General features: G+C 47.5%; 1 protein-coding gene across 5 annotated transcripts in view; it reads left to right on the top strand.

Moving 5' to 3' along the window:
- Positions 1 to 870: 870 nt before the first annotated feature.
- RNF19B (ring finger protein 19B) overlaps positions 871 to 15,480 on the top strand; it is a 31,331-nt gene continuing 16,721 nt past the window's right edge. For all 5 annotated transcript variants that reach the window (XM_030912762.1, XM_030912765.1, XM_030912763.1 and 2 more), the window contains exon 1: positions 871 to 1,977. In XM_030912762.1, coding sequence (XP_030768622.1) covers positions 1,340 to 1,977 — 638 coding nt within the window. In that variant the 5' untranslated portion in view covers positions 871 to 1,339. The remainder of the gene's footprint in view (positions 1,978 to 15,480) is intronic.

The following is a 15,480-nucleotide window of genomic DNA, read 5'->3' as shown; positions in this document are numbered from 1 at the left end:
GAACAGCCCTGAACTGCCTACTTTTGGACTTAAATTTCATGGAAAGAGAGAAATTTCTGGCTGGGTGCAGTGGTTCATGCCTGTAATCCCAGCACTTTGAGAGGCTAAGGCAGGAGGATCACTTGAGCCCAGGAGTTCGAGACCAGCCTGAGCAACACGGGGAGGCCTCATCTCCATGAAAAAAATAAAAACAATAGGCAGGCCTGGTGGCGCACCTGTGCTCCCAGCTACTCTGGAGGCTGGGGTAAGAGGATTGCTTAAGCTTGGGAGGTTGAGGCTGCAGTGAGCTGTGATCACGCCACTGCACTCCAACCTGGGTGACAGAGCAAAACTGTCTCAGGAGGAAAAAAAAAAAGGATAAATTTCAATCGTAAGCTATTTTTTTCTTTTGTTATTTGCAACTGAATGTAATCCTGATACATTCCTGTTGTTGAATCTGTTTGCCTGCCTCCCACTAGGAAGCCGAAGGGTCCAGATCCTCCCCCAGTCAGAGGAATGGGGAACTAGAAAAAGAAAGTCAAAGGCACTGCCAGGCAAGAAAACGCTGGGTCTCCTTCCACAAGTTTGGTTAGGTAAGCAAGATACCAGGAGGATTGAATGGTAAGTGAGCCTAGAAATAGATTATTATATACATAGAGTTTATTAAATACATAGAGAACACTGAATGCTAGACTAAGAAATTTGAACTTTATTCTGTAAATCCCTTGCAATAGGGGACCTTGTCTGTTTCATTTAGTAATGCCTCGCACTTTGCAGAAGCTCAATGAATGAATATATTATTTATTAATTAATGCTGTCTGCTTAATAAACAGAAATGTTGGAAGGTGGACCAGCTGGGAGTCACCATCTGAACAACCCCTGTGTACTTTTTATAAATAATGTACCTGAACCATCATTTACTGGAAGTGGCAATCAACCTGTGAGGAACGGAAAACCAAAAAGTCCACCTTGGGTGTCGAGGTGATGGAATTGGGGGCGGAGACGAGGGAGAGCAGTGGCGAGCTTCGCTCACAGTCTCCGCAACATGGCGGCCCTGGAACCACCTGACCGGCAGGAGGCGGAGCTCCGCCCCAGCTCGCCCGGCCCCACCCCGTTCGGCCCAGCCCAGCGCACCCCTCGACCGGGGCGCGAGGGTTGTGAGGTGTTTGAGCGAAGCGCCTGCGCAGGGCAGCGGCGCGCGGGGCGGAGGCTTTATAACCACTTCGTCGTTGCTGCTCGGCTTCTATCTCCGGGAGGGCGGCTGAGGCGGTGGCGGCGGCGGCCGGGCGCTGGCTGAGGGGCACTGAGGCGGGAGCTGTGGCGGCGCTGGGCGTCCCTGGCCCCTCGGCCTCTGCGGGCCATGGGCTCCGAAAAGGACTCCGAGTCGCCGCGCTCCACATCCCTACATGCGGCCGCGCCCGACCCCAAGTGCCGCAACAGCGGCCGGCGCCGGCGCCTCACCTTCCACAGCGTCTTCTCCGCCTCGGCCCGCGGTCGCCGCTCCCGGGCCAAGCCGCAGGCCGAGCCGCCGCCCCCGGCTGCGCCGCCGCCGCCCGCCCCGGCCCCTGCCGCGGCCCAGGCCCCGCCGCCCGAGGCGCTGCCCGCCGAGCCGGACGCCGAGGCCGAGGTGGAGGCCGCGGCGGCGGCGGCGGCGGAGCCCGGGTTCGACGATGAGGAGGCGGCGGAGGGCGGCGGCCCAGGCGCGGAGGAGGTGGAGTGCCCGCTGTGCCTGGTGCGGCTGCCGCCCGAGCTGGCCCCGCGCCTCCTCAGCTGTCCGCACCGCTCGTGCCGGGACTGCCTCCGCCACTACCTGCGCCTGGAGATAAGCGAGAGCAGGGTGCCCATCAGCTGCCCCGAGTGCAGCGAGCGACTCAACCCTCACGACATCCGCTTGCTGCTCGCCGACCCGCCGCTTATGCACAAGTACGAGGAGTTCATGCTGCGTCGCTACCTGGCCTCGGACCCCGACTGCCGCTGGTGCCCGGCCCCGGACTGCGGGTGAGCGCGGCGGCGTGGCGCGGGGGGCGGCGGGCTGCGGCCGAGGGGCGTGGCTGGGGCAGCGGGGACCCCGCGTGGGGCTGGCCTCCAGGGGCGGTCCTCGGCGCTGCGTGTGTGTCCCAAGCAGGGAAACCAGCAAGGCGGCAGCTTCGGCGGGGTGGTAACTGGTAACTAACCATCAGGCAAGCTCAGACTAGTGGGGTGAACGCACCCGACACCCCGCCCCCTGCCCCAGGGCTCGAGGTGGCTGCTGAGCCTTCGGTGAGGGGAAGGGAGCTGTCCATCAAGTTAGGAGACCGGGAGAGGCGGTTTTTTTGTTGGGGGAATGCCCTCTGTCCAGAGGTGGGGGCAGTATCTCTATTTTTTTCGGGGGGGGGGCGCGGGTAGACGGAGTCTCGCTCTTTTGCCCAGGCTGGAGTGCAATGGCGCGATCTCGGCTCATGGCAACCTTCGCCTCCCAGGTTCAAGCGATTCTCCTGCCTCAGCCTCCCGAGTAGCTGGGATTATAGGCGCCCGCCACCACGCCCAGCTAATTTCTTTGTATTTTTAGTAGAGATGGGGTTTCACCATGTTGGCCAGGCTGGTCTCGAACTGCTGACCTCAGGTGATCTGCCTGCCTTGGCCTCCCAAAGTGTTGGGATTACAGGCTGAGCCACTGCGCCCGGCCAAGGTGGGGAGTATCTCTCAGTAAGAGCGCGGAAGGGATATTTGGCCAAGGAGGGAATGAGAATATTCTGAGGGGGGCAGCGTCGGAGGGGTGTGTCCACTTGGCTAGGGGCAGACTTAGCAGCATTGCAGAAGAAGGCGTGTTCTCCCAGAAAGTTGGGATGGAGGTGACCAGGGAATAGGCTCTGGGGTACCCTGAGCACTGTGTGTTCTGTGCCACGTTATTGGGAGGCACTCTGTCCTTCTTTACTGCCTTGGGTAGGGTGAGGGATGGACAGACGTGTTCTTTGTCCAGAGACTCAATGGGGCACTGAGAAGAAGAATGTCCAGAGGTTGGTGTGGTAGGATAAATTATGTTTCTGAACCCCTTTGATCTTGAGTTCTTGATGACAGTCTTTTTAATGCACCATGTATGCTGAATTTTAAAGGGCAGTGAATTAAAATATGCAATATCTGCAGAGACATAATACACCAGATTTTCCTATCTGAAGCATTCAGTGGAGACCCTCCTCGCCCTCCCCTCCTTTAGAAGTCTAACTGATTGTTACTGTCAGTATATCCCATGAATGGTTGCACACAGGAAGAGGGGCTCATTTAAGTAGTTGGGAGTCAGACAGCCATTACCTGCTCTGTGACCTTGGGCAGATAATTTTATTCTTGTGTGTCGTGTTTTGGCAACAAAAAGATGCTAGGGACTCCTTGCAGTGTGTAAATGTAACGCTAGTAAAAAGTTGTGTGATCTTTAGCTTCAAAGGAGTTAAGGACTTTTAATTGTAGCCTATATATCCAGGTTGTTTTGAGATATCCATGATCCTGCTGGTTGTCTCCTTTCAAAAGGAGCTGTCTTAGAGTGTCTAGAAGGGTAAGAGTTAACTTCTGTTTTTAATTCTGCCAAACTTGTTTAGAAATGGGTGTGTTATTTAACCTCACTGAGATGGGGTTTCTAAATTACTTTGAAGTGTTGTGGTCAAAGGAATAGTGTTTATGGTGGCTAACTTTCACTTTCAGTTAATAAGTATCAGGAAGGACCTTTTAGGTTCATGGAACTGTTTATGTCTGGTGATCTTACTGGCCCTCTGCGGTTAATTTATATGATATTAAAGTTTTACAGATACTGTTGATCTGTTTTTTTAACCAAACGAATATTAAGAGAACATAGGCCAGGCACGGTGGCTCACGCCTGTAGTCCTAGCACTCTGGGAGACCAAGGCAGGTGGATCACCTGAGGTCAGGAGCTCGAGACCAGCCTGGCCAACATAGTGAAATCCTGTCTCTACTAAAAATACAAAAATTAGCCGGGGTGGTGGTGCACACCTGTAGTCCCAGCTGCCCAGGAGGCTGAGGCAGAATCACTTGAACCCAGGAGGCAGAGGTTGCAGTGAGCCGAGATCAGACCACTGTACTCCAGCCTGGGTGACAGAGAGAGATTCCGTCTCAAAAAAAAAAAAAAAAAAAAAAAACCGCATAGTTAATTTTGGACTCGTACATTAATTCCTTTCTGAGATGTTTCCTTGAGTTCTAAGAAATGTGGCAGATCATCTTTCTGGAAAAGGTCCCCTTTTTTTAATTTTTCTAAAGTCAGTTTCTGTCTTTGCTCACATCAATAAAAATGCACAGAAAATAATTTTCAAGCTTGGTGACAACTCTCAACTAGTTGGAAGTTATTAAAAAATTAGGCCATTTCTTTTTTTTTTTTTTTTTTTTGAGACGGAGTCTCGCTCTGTCGCCCGGGCTGGAGTGCAGTGGCCGGATCTCAGCTCACTGCAAGCTCCGCCTCCCGGGTTCACGCCATTCTCCTGCCTCAGCCTCCCGGGTAGCTGGGACTACAGGCGCCCACCACCTCGCCCGGCTAGTTTTTTGTATTTTTTAGTAGAGACGGGGTTTCACCATGTTAGCCAGGATGGTCTCGCTCTCCTGACCTCGTGATCCGCCCATCTCGGCCTCCCAAAGTGCTGGGATTACAGGCTTGAGCCACCGCGCCCGGCGGCCATTTCTTATTTTAGTCAAGTATTATGTTAGTATCCTCCAGATTTTATTTCTTAATTAGTTAAAAGAATGATAATCATATGTATAGTCATATACATAAGCTATGTATTTTTAAATATGTATCATCTACAGACTTAAGGTGGAGTTTGGGGAAAGAAAGAAAGCTGGCCTCTCAATACCTGTGCACCAGGCATATATAATTTAATTTGATCCTCACAACCTTGTGAGATAGGTTTGATATAGTTTTACAAATGAGGAAACTAAAGTTTAAGGAAATTGAATGACTTGTTCAGGGTCATGTAACTATTAAGTGGTGAAACCAGGCTTAGAACAGGGGTCTTAATTCCAACCAAGGCCAATGTTCCTTCCACTCAGCCCCTGTTTTAAAAAGCATTGGCTTATCAACATAGCCCCATTATTGAGGATGCTGCTGCTTGGGTGCATTTCATTAAGTGTAGCCGGAGGACAACACTGAGAAAGCCAAAGATACTAGAGTCTAGTTTCCTTTCTGATTCCTGTTGTTAACAGCCTCCTACCTACCTTATTTGTCTTATCTGAAATAGGCCTAATTCTTTCCTGACTTGAGAGATTTAATTAATGTTTACACAGTGTTTTGAGATCTTCAGTTGAAAGTGGTTACAGGGAGTAACTTTAAAATTCTGTTAGTTGCCAAATAGATGCCTGAGTTCTCCCTTGGGATGTAGCTAGTTGCTTTGCATCTTTTTTTTGGGGGGGGGACAGGGTTTCACTCTGTCACCCAAGCTGGAATGCAGCAGTGGTGCAATCACGGCTCACTGCAGCCTCAACCTCCTGGGCTCAGGTGATCCTCCTGCCTCAGCATCTCAAGTAGCTGGGACCACAGGTGCATGCCACCAAGCCCAGCTAATTATTATTATTATTATTATTTGTGGAGACAGAGTCTCCCTATGTTGCCCAGGCTGATCTTGAACTCCTGGGCTCAAGCTGTTTTCCCGCCTTGGCCTCCCGAAGTGCTGGGATTATTGCTGCCTCTTTTTAATGCCAGGAAAAAAATTAGCTTCTGTGTTCTTACCGGATGTCATAGTTCCCTTGTTTTGTTTTGAACAGTGTTGTTTTGTTTTGTTTTAGAGACGGAGTCTCAACTCTGTGCCCAGGCTGGAGTGCAGTGGCATGATCGTGGCTTACTACAACCTCAAACTCCTTGGCTAAAGCAGTGCTCACTCCCACCTTAGTCTCCTGAGTAACTGGGATTTATAGGCATGAACCACTGCACCCAGCTCCTTTGTTTTACTTTTTAAACAAATTGTTCTATTCTTCTGGGGCTGGTAAAGGTCAGGATAAACACTAGAAGAGAAGTCCAAGTCCCAGTCACCTCCTATTCCCATACTTGACCATCTTTACTGCCCACAGATAAGGTTCTTGCCAGCCAAATTGATCAGGTCTCCCCTCTGCCTTGTTTGTGTGTGCATTTGGTAGGGTGAGGGGGGCATGTGAGCAATCTTACAGGTTCTATTCATTAGTTTTACTGTAATTACTTATAATAACAAGAACACCATGCGTTCAGAGATTCATGGTTTGTTTACAGAATATTTGTAGGATAGAGCAAATTTGGATTTTTCTTTTCTTATACTCAAATATGATTTTATTTTATTCATAAATAAGGGAACCAATTTCGGTGGGAAAACATTCACATTATGATTTCTTTTTTTTTTTTTTTTTCTGAGACGGAGTCTCACTCTGTTGCCCAGGCTGGAGTGCAGTGGCGCCGTCTCCGCTCACTGCAAGCTCCACCTCCCGGGTTCGTGCCATTTTCCTGCCTCAGCCTCCCAAGTAGCTGGGACTACAGGTGCCTGCCATCACACCTGGCTAATTTTTTTATTTTTATTTTTTTATATTTTTAGTAGAGATGGGGTTTCACTTTATTAGCCAGGATGGTCTCTATCTCCTGACCTCGTGATCTGCCCACTTTGGCCTCTCAAAGTGCTGGGATTACAGGCGTGAGCCACTGTACCAGGCCTCGCATTATTATTTAATATACTAAGAACAATATGGCCTAGTATAATCTTTTTTTTTTTTTTTTTTTTTTTTTTTTTTTTTTTTTTTTTGAGACGGAGTCTCGCTCTGTCACCCAGGCTGGAGTGCAGTGGCCAGATCTCAGCTCACTGCAAGCTCCGCCTCCCGGGTTCACGCCTTTCTCCTGCCTCAGCCTCCCGAGTAGCTGGGACTACAGGCGCCGCCACCTCGCCCAGCTAGCTTTTTGTATTTTTAGTAGAGACGGGGTTTCACCGCGTTAGCCAGAGATGGTCTCGATCTCCTGACCTCGTGATCCACCCGTCTCGGCCTCCCAAAGTGCTGGGATTACAGGCTTGAGCCACCACGCCCGGCCAGGCCTAGTATAATCTTAAAACAAGCTGTCAAATGAGATAAAATTAGTTCAAAATACAAATAACTGATTTTTTATAGTTCTTTATAATCTTCAGACTATAATCTCATTCAGACATAATTTCATTTTAGTCTCATCCAGGTAGATATTGACAAATGCATTTTATTTTTTTTTTTTTTTTTTTTTTTTTTTTTTTTTTTTTTTTTGAGACGGAGTCTCGCTCTGTCGCCCGGGCTGGAGTGCAGTGGCCGGATCTCAGCTCACTGCAAGCTCCGCCTCCCGGGTTTACGCCATTCTCCTGCCTCAGCCTCCCGAGTAGCTGGGACTACAGGCGCCCGCCACCTCACCCGGCTAGTTTTTTGTATTTTTTAGTAGAGACGGGGTTTCACCATGTTAGCCAGGATGGTCTCGATCTTCTGACCTCGTGATCCGCCCGTCTCGGCCTCCCAAAGCGCTGGGATTACAGGCTTGAGCCACCGCGCCCGGCCGACAAATGCATTTTATAAACGAGAAACCAGTTCAGAGAAGTTTAAATATGGGGCCTGGTGTTTCATTGCTAATAATTGATGTAGTTGATCTTTTACCCTTTTGAGTCTCTGCCCAAGTATGTCTCTTCAGAAACCCCCAAACCATGTAACTGTAATGTTTTCCTCTCAAGTGTCCTGTTGCTAATCTTAAAACCCTTTCAGAATCTCTAGGAGACTGCCAGGTGAGCAAAGTAGGCAACAGAAAATTTCCTGGTATACAGGGGCAGATCTTCTGTACAGATGAATAAGAAGGGATAAGGCTGTCTAGACCTAAATTCTTTTTTTTTTTTTAAGACAGAGTTTTACTCTCGTTGCCTAGGCTGGAGTGCAATGGTATGATCTCAGCTCACCACAACCTCCGCCTCCCAGGTTCAAGCGATTCTCTTGCCTCAACCTCCCTAGTAGCTGGAATTATAGGCATGTGCCACCACACCCGGCCAAGTTTGTATTTTTAGTAAAGACAGGGTTTCTCCATGTTGGTCAGGCTGGTCTCGAACTCCCGACCTCAGGTGATCCACCCACCTCGGCCTCCCAAAGTGCTGGGATTACCGGTGTGAGCCACCGCGCCTGGCCGACCTAAATTCTTTGTGCAGGTCCACCACTCCGGCCTTTCATTGCTGCCTCTGTCCCCTGCAGAATCCTTCCTCCCACCTGATCCCAGGAAATAGTATCAGCTATTGGCTTTTCCAGACAGCTAGACTGGACCATTCCATAAACAGGAAGCTTTTGTTCATCCCTAGCACAATTATTAGGGAAGAGCAAGCAAGCTCTTTGAACAAGACAAATTTCAGTCGATGAAGGAGGATTTTTGCTTTCTGAAGCCTCCCTGAACCTCTTCTCTTGATTTGGCTCCATACCTCGTGTTCCACAACTTTTCCCTGCATTCCCCAACTCCACATCACCCCCTCCTCTTGTGCACGTACACCATCCTCCATCCAGCCCAATACATCTGTCTCAGATTTGCTTAAGTACTTGTACTAAAGGAGAACATCTGTATCGCTCCTCTGCTTAAAACTATTCATTGACTACCTAACCTGTAAGATGACTTCTCATTATGTCTTTGAGAACTTATTTGATCTATCCTTATCATTTAAGCTCCTTTACAGTCTCCAACCATCTTTTTTTTTTTTTTTTTTTTTTTGAGACGGAGTCTCGCTCTGTGGCCCGGGCTGGAGTGCAGTGGCCGGATCTCAGCTCACTGCAAGCTCCGCCTTCCGGGTTCACTCCATTCTCCTGCCTCAGCCTCCCGAGTAGCTGGGACTACAGGCGCCCGCCACCTCGCCCGGCTAGCTTTTTTTTTGTATTTTTTAGTAGAGACGAGGTTTCACCGTGTTAGCCAGGATGGTCTCGGTCTCCTGACCTCGTGATCCGCGCGTCTTGGCCTCCCAAAGTGCTGGGATTACAGGCTTGAGCCACCGCGCCCGGCCTTTTTATTTATTTATTTATTTTTTGAGACAGAGTCTCACTCTGTTGCCCAGGCAGGCTGGAAAGCAGTGGCACGATCTCAGCTCACTGCAAACTCTGCCTCCCGGGTTCATGCCATTCTCCTGCCTCAGCGTCCCGAGTAGCTGGGACTACAGGCACCTGCCACCATGCCTGGCTAATTTTTTGTATTTTTAGTAGAGACGGGGTTTCACCGTGTTAGCCAGGATGGTCTCGATCTCCTGACCTCGTGATCCACCCCGCTCAGCCTCCAAAAGTGCTGGGATTACAGGCGTGAGCCACCACGCCCTGCCATCTCCAACTATCTTTTAATTTTATTCTCTATTTTTCACTCACATCACTATTTCCTAAGGTGTGTTATAGGCATTACTTAAAAGAAAAATGTTTTGTAAGGAAATAAGCTTGGAAAATATTGGGTTAAACAAAATAAAACAAGTTTATGAGTTTTTTAAATCTTTAAGAATCTTAAATCTTTTTTTTTTTTTTTTTTTTTTTCGAGACGGAGTCTCGCTCTGTCACCCTGGCTGGAGTGCAGTGGCCGGATCTCAGCTCACTGCAAGCTCCGCCTCCCAGGTTTACGCCATTCTCCTGCCTCAGCCTCCCAAGTAGCTGGGACTACAGGCGCCCGCCACCTCGCCCGGCTAGTTTTTTTGTATTTTTTAGTAGAGACGGGGTTTCACCGTGTTAGCCAGGATGGTCCCGATCTCCTGACCTCGTGATCCGCCCGTCTCGGCCTCCCAAAGTGCCGGGATTACAGGCTTGAGCCACCGCGCCCGGCCAAGAATCTTTAATCTTTAAACATGCTAATATGCTAATATGTAGTATAAATCTTTAATATAATTTAGAGCACCAGGAAACAGGTTTTTGTTTTTTCTGTAGCATCTTTAAGGCTTAACTCAAACTTTCCCTAAAGTTACCATGCTGGTCTGCCTTTGGTTAGTGTCCTTATTTAACCATAAACCTTATGCTCTGAATAGATTGAGAGCTCATGCCTCTAGACTAGGATATCTATATTCCAACCATTTCTTTTTTTTTTTTTTTTTTTTTTTTTTTTTTTTTTTTTTTTTTTTTTTTTGAGGCAGAGTCTCACTCTGTCGCCGGGGCTGGAGTGCAGTGGCCGGATCTCAGCTCACTGCAAGCTCCGCCTCCCGGGTTTAGGCCATTCTCCTGCCTCAGCCTCCCGAGTAGCTGGGACTACAGGCGCCCGCCACTTCGCCCGGCTAGTTTTTTGTATTTTTAGTAGAGACGGGGTTTCACCGTGTTAGCCAGGATGGTCTCGATCTCCTGACCTCGTGATCCGCCCGTCTCGGCCTCCCAAAGTGCTGGGATTACAGGCTTGAGCCACCGCGCCCGGCCTATTCCAACCATTTCTACAACTCTGTGTACAAAGTCTTTCAATTAGGTTCTAGAAGAGTGTGGTACATAGGTGAATTTTGATGAGAAAGATAAGAAATATAAGCAGCATAGTTCTCAGAGGAGGAATAGAGATGAGAGAGGTAAGCAAGAATGGGATAGACAGGTGATCATTCAGTTCAACAGACAACTTTTTTTTTGAGATGGAGTCTCGCTCTGTCGTCCAGGCTGGAGTGCAGTTGCGCCGTCTCAACTCACTGCAACCTCCGCCTCTCAGGTTCAAGCAATTCTCCTGCCTCAGCCTCCCGAGTATCTGGGATTACAGGCACGTGCCACAATGCCCAACTAATTTTTATATTTTTAGTAGAGACAGGGTTTCACCATGTTGGCCAGGCTGGTCTTGAATTTTTGACTTCAAGTGATCCACCTGCCTCTGCCTCCCAAAGTGTTGGGATTACAGGCGTGAGCCACCACACCAGGCTTCAACAGATATTTTTGGAATGATACAATGTTGAACCCTGGGTGAGTACTGGGTATTACAAAAAGAACTTAGACATGGTCTTCTTGATAGGAAATTTCACCTGGTAGAGGAGATAGATGATTGATACATAGATAGGTAGAGAATTATACAAATGTCGGTGATAAATACTAAAGAAAATACAGGTGTTCTTAGATAGATGAAAGAACAGTAGATTTTGCATGATGGTTTCAAGAAAGACTTCACAGAGGAGCAGGCATGGTGGTGTGCACCTGTGGTCCCAGCTACTCAGGAGGCTGAGGTGGGAGGATTAGTTGAGCCCAGGAGTTCGAGACCAGCCTGGGTAATAGCAAGACCCCATACCTGGGAAGTGACTAGAGATCAACCTGAAAACGTGGACTGGATTCAGGTTGATAGGCCTGTGTGAGCTGTGGAAATAAGTTTTGGGTTGAAGCACTTTTTTTTTCTTTTCTTTTTTTCTTTGAAGGATTTTAAGCAAAAGAGTATAACCTTCTAGAATGGAATTTGGATGGAGTGGGGAATAGGGAGACCAGATAAGGAGGCTCTTGGAGTTGTCTAGCCTAGAGATGGGTCTTAAATGGGCAAGAAAAATGAAGATGTTAAGGGTGCAGTTCATTGTGACAACTTGGCGCATGTCTACCACCCTGATGCCTACTAGGGGTCTATTTGTAAATGGGTAACCTAGTTATGTTGCATGACTTGGGGATGGAAATTACAGATATAATATAGGAACACATTTCTTTAACCACCGAAGTCTGTTGGAGCATAATCAAATTTATACTAATGGAAATCTTTTTTTCCAGGGCTGAAGCTAAGTAATGCTGTGGTCTAGCTTGTCACTTTATGATGTTTCTGAAGATTTAGGAAATTAATAAAATGAGGAAAAGTTGTATGAGCTTAAGCAGCGGGGGCTGCGGGGTGGGAGGGGGGGCGGTCTGTAGTCTCTCTTTCTTTTTTATTCTTTTTTATTTTTTTGAGTTAGGGTCTAACTCTGTAACTCTGTTGCCTGTGCTGGAGTGCAGTAGTGCGATTTCAGCTCAGTGGAACCTCAACCTCCTAGACTCGGGTGATCCTCCCACCTCAGCCTCCTAAGTAGCTGGGACTACAGGCATGTGCCATGACATGCCACCATATCCCACCACACTCGGCTTTTTGTTGTTGTTGTTATTTGAAGAGAGAGTCTCACTCTGTCACCCAGGCTGGAGCGCAGTGGCGCAATTTCGGCTTACAGCAACCTCTGCCTCCTGGATTCAAGCGGTTCTCCTGCCTCAGCCTCCTGAGTAGCTGGGGGTAGCTGGGACTACAAGTGCATGCCACTACACCCAGCTAGTTTTTTTTTTGTATTTTTAGTAGAGATGGGGTTTCGTCACATTGGCCAGGCTGGTCTCGAACTCCTGACCTCAGGTGATTCACCCACCTTGGCCTCCCAAAGTGCTGGGATTACAAGCATGAGCCACCATGCCCAGCCTAATTTTTGTATCTTTCATAGAGATGGGATTTCACCATGTTGCCCTGGCTGGTCTTGAACTCTCAGGTTCAAGTGATCCTCCTGCCTTTGCCTGACAAAGTTCTGGGGTTATAAGCATGAGCCACTGCACCTAGCTGTGTCTGTATTCTTCACAGCATGTAATTTTCTACACCTTTCTTTTAGTTTCTAATTAGCAAACCTGAATGGTTGGTTAAGCTAAAAGAGCAGAGTAAGAGAGATGCACCAGCATGGAAGAGAAGGAACAAGGTGGACAGGGCAGATTGGGTCTCAAGGATGAGGTTTTTCTTTTCTTTTCTTTTATCTTTTCTTTCTTTCTTTTTTTTTTTTTTTTTTTTTTTGAAACAGGGTCTAGCTCTATCTCCCAGGCTAGAGTGCAGTGGCGCAATCTCGGCTCACTGCAAGCTCCACCTCCTGGGCTGAAGCCATCCTCCCACCTCAGCCTCCTGTGTAGCTGGGACTACAGACATGCACCACCATGCCTAGCTGATTTTTTTCTTTTTTTTTTTTGGTAGAGATGGCGTTTTGCCATGTTGCCCAGACTGGTCTTGAACTCCTGAGCTCAAGCAATCCACCCACCTTGGCGTCCCAAAGTGCTGGGATTACAGGTGTGGTCCACCATGCCCAGGCAAGGTTTTTTTTTCAACTATTCGAGAAGAAGATTACTCTATTCAGAACTTAAGAGTTTACCACTAAAGTTGGTTTATATGAAATTTTAGGATTAGGTTACAGTACCTGGTGTATAATAAGCCAATAGATACATGGATACATTAAAAAGATTGCTTTAGAGCAGAGTGATGGCCTAGGAGAAGACCTAGAATGCCCTGGGAAAGTCAAACAACCAAAACAAGAGAAGGTCTCTGTCATTCATGCAATACAGTTATTTTGAGCGTGAATCTCAGTGTACTAGACTGAGATTAAAAAGTGGATGATGGGCCGGGCGCGGTGGCTCAAGCCTGTAATCCCAGCACTTTGGGAGGCCGAGACGGGCGGATCACGAGGTCAGGAGATCGAGACCATCCTGGCTAACACGGTGAAACCCCGTCTCTACTAAAAATACAAAAACTAGCCGGGCGAGATGGCAGGCGCCTGTAGTCCCAGCTACTCGGGAGGCTGAGGCAGGAGAATGGCGTAAACCCGGGAGGCGGAGCTTGCAGTGAGCTGAGATCTGGCCACTGCACTCCAGTCCGGGCGACAGAGCGAGACTCCGCCTCAAAAAAATAAATAAATAAATAAATAAATAAATAAATAAAAAGTGGATGATATGTCTCCTTAAGTCCAGTGTTGGGAGGCAAGCATATAAACAGATAGTTACAATATAATGTGATAAGTGTTATAAAATAATTGTGCACACCCACGAAGTAGGCAACCAGCTGCCTAGAGAGGTTAAGTGTATTTTACAGAGAAGATGACACTTGAGTTGGTTCTTAAATGGGTACTTGTCAGGGCAAGAAGTAAGGACAAGGCATTTCTAGGTAGAAGGAATAGAGTATGTAAAAGCCAGGAAGTAGGACATAGTGTGCAATGTTTTTACACCATACATCTTTCAGGACAAGGTCTCACGTGCAGTTTTAGAACTTGTTTAGCTGCGTTTGAATGTGACAAGTACCTATACCTCCATTTGGTGGAATAGAAGTTAAGGTTTGGAGATTTTTTTTTTTTTTTGAGACGGAATTTCCCTCATGTTGCCCAGGCCGGAGTAAAATGGTATGATTTTGGCTCACTGCAACCTTCACCTCCCAGGTTCAAGCAATTCTTCTGCCTCAGCCTCCCGAGTAGCTGGATTACAGGCTTGCGCCACCACGCCTGACTAATTTTTGTAGTTTTAGTTGAGACAGGGTTTCGCCATGTTGGCCAGGCTGGTCTTGAACTCCTGACCTCAGGTGATCCACCTGCCTCGGCCTCCCAAAGTGCTGGGATTACAGGCGTGAGTGACTGTGCCAGGCCGGTTTAGAGATTTTAATAGCTCCGTGTCATGCAGTATGAGTCACAAGCAAGAGCTCAGACCAGGTACCCAAAAACAGGAATGCCAAATCTCATGCCCTGAGTAATTCTGTGTCGTAGTAATAGATTGCTGTGGATTCATGAGTATTTGGGGTTATTTTACTTCCTTGGCACCAAATTAAACACTCAAAATTGACATTGTCAATCCTATCCAATACTCTTTTTAAGAAAAAAAAAAAAAGTGGGCCAGGCGCGGTAGCTTGTGCTTGTAATCCCAGCACTTTGGGAGGCTGAGGCAGGTGGATCACTTGAAGGCCAGGAGTTCAAGACCAGCCTGGCCAACATGGTGAAACCCCATCTGTACTAAAAATACAAAAAAATTAGCCGGACATGGTGGTGGGCGCCTGTAGCCCAGCTACTTGGGAGGCTGAGGCAGGAGAATCTCTTGAACCCAGGAGACAGAGGTTGCCATAAGCCAAAATTGCGCCATTGCACTCCAGCCTGGGTAACAAAAGTGAAACTCCGTCTCAAAAAAAAAAAAAAAGTTGGGGGCTGGGGGAATGTTAATAAACATTTACTTCTGCCATATAAGGTAGGAATGGATGATGAAGTATTCAAGACTCCCTACTGGCTGTCCACTTAATTTGTATCTTTAGAAGTTGACTTAATGCTTTTCTGAGGTCATCCAGTAACTTTCCCATTTAATGCAAAATAACAAGCTAGTCACTGTCTTGAGGAGACAGTTGTTTATCTTTAGTAGTTATTTTGCAGCTAGGTGGGGTAAATTTGCTCAGAACTCCTACAGGATATGAATCATTTGCATTCATAGGTTGACCTATTCTCACTTTGTTCTTTCTGAGTTTTAATACAGCCTGTATTATATAACATAGAGGATACATTGTCATTTGTATTTTCAGTGTCATTCTCAAATCAATTTGCAGAATCTATGATAAACGTGAGAACTCGAGTTGCTATAATTAACATCTCATGTACATTCAAATAAACAAGCAAACTGAAGAATAAATCCCAGAAAATGTTATTAGCTTTTTGCACAAGCTATTTGAGGTCTTCGAATATTGCGGGAGAGTGTGGAATGCAGGACAGAGTGCAGATGGTAACACAGAAACCTGCAGTTACTGTTCTTTTTTAAAAATGTGTGTGATAGACCAAGCTTGGTGGCTCACGTCTGTAATCCCAGTGCTTTGGGAGACTAAGGTGGGAGGGTTGCTTGAAGACA

The sequence above is a fragment of the Rhinopithecus roxellana genome, chromosome 12, assembly GCF_007565055.1.
Source record: "Rhinopithecus roxellana isolate Shanxi Qingling chromosome 12, ASM756505v1, whole genome shotgun sequence".
Lineage (NCBI taxonomy): Eukaryota > Metazoa > Chordata > Mammalia > Primates > Cercopithecidae > Rhinopithecus > Rhinopithecus roxellana.
This window is presented reverse-complemented; position numbering and strand designations above follow the sequence as displayed.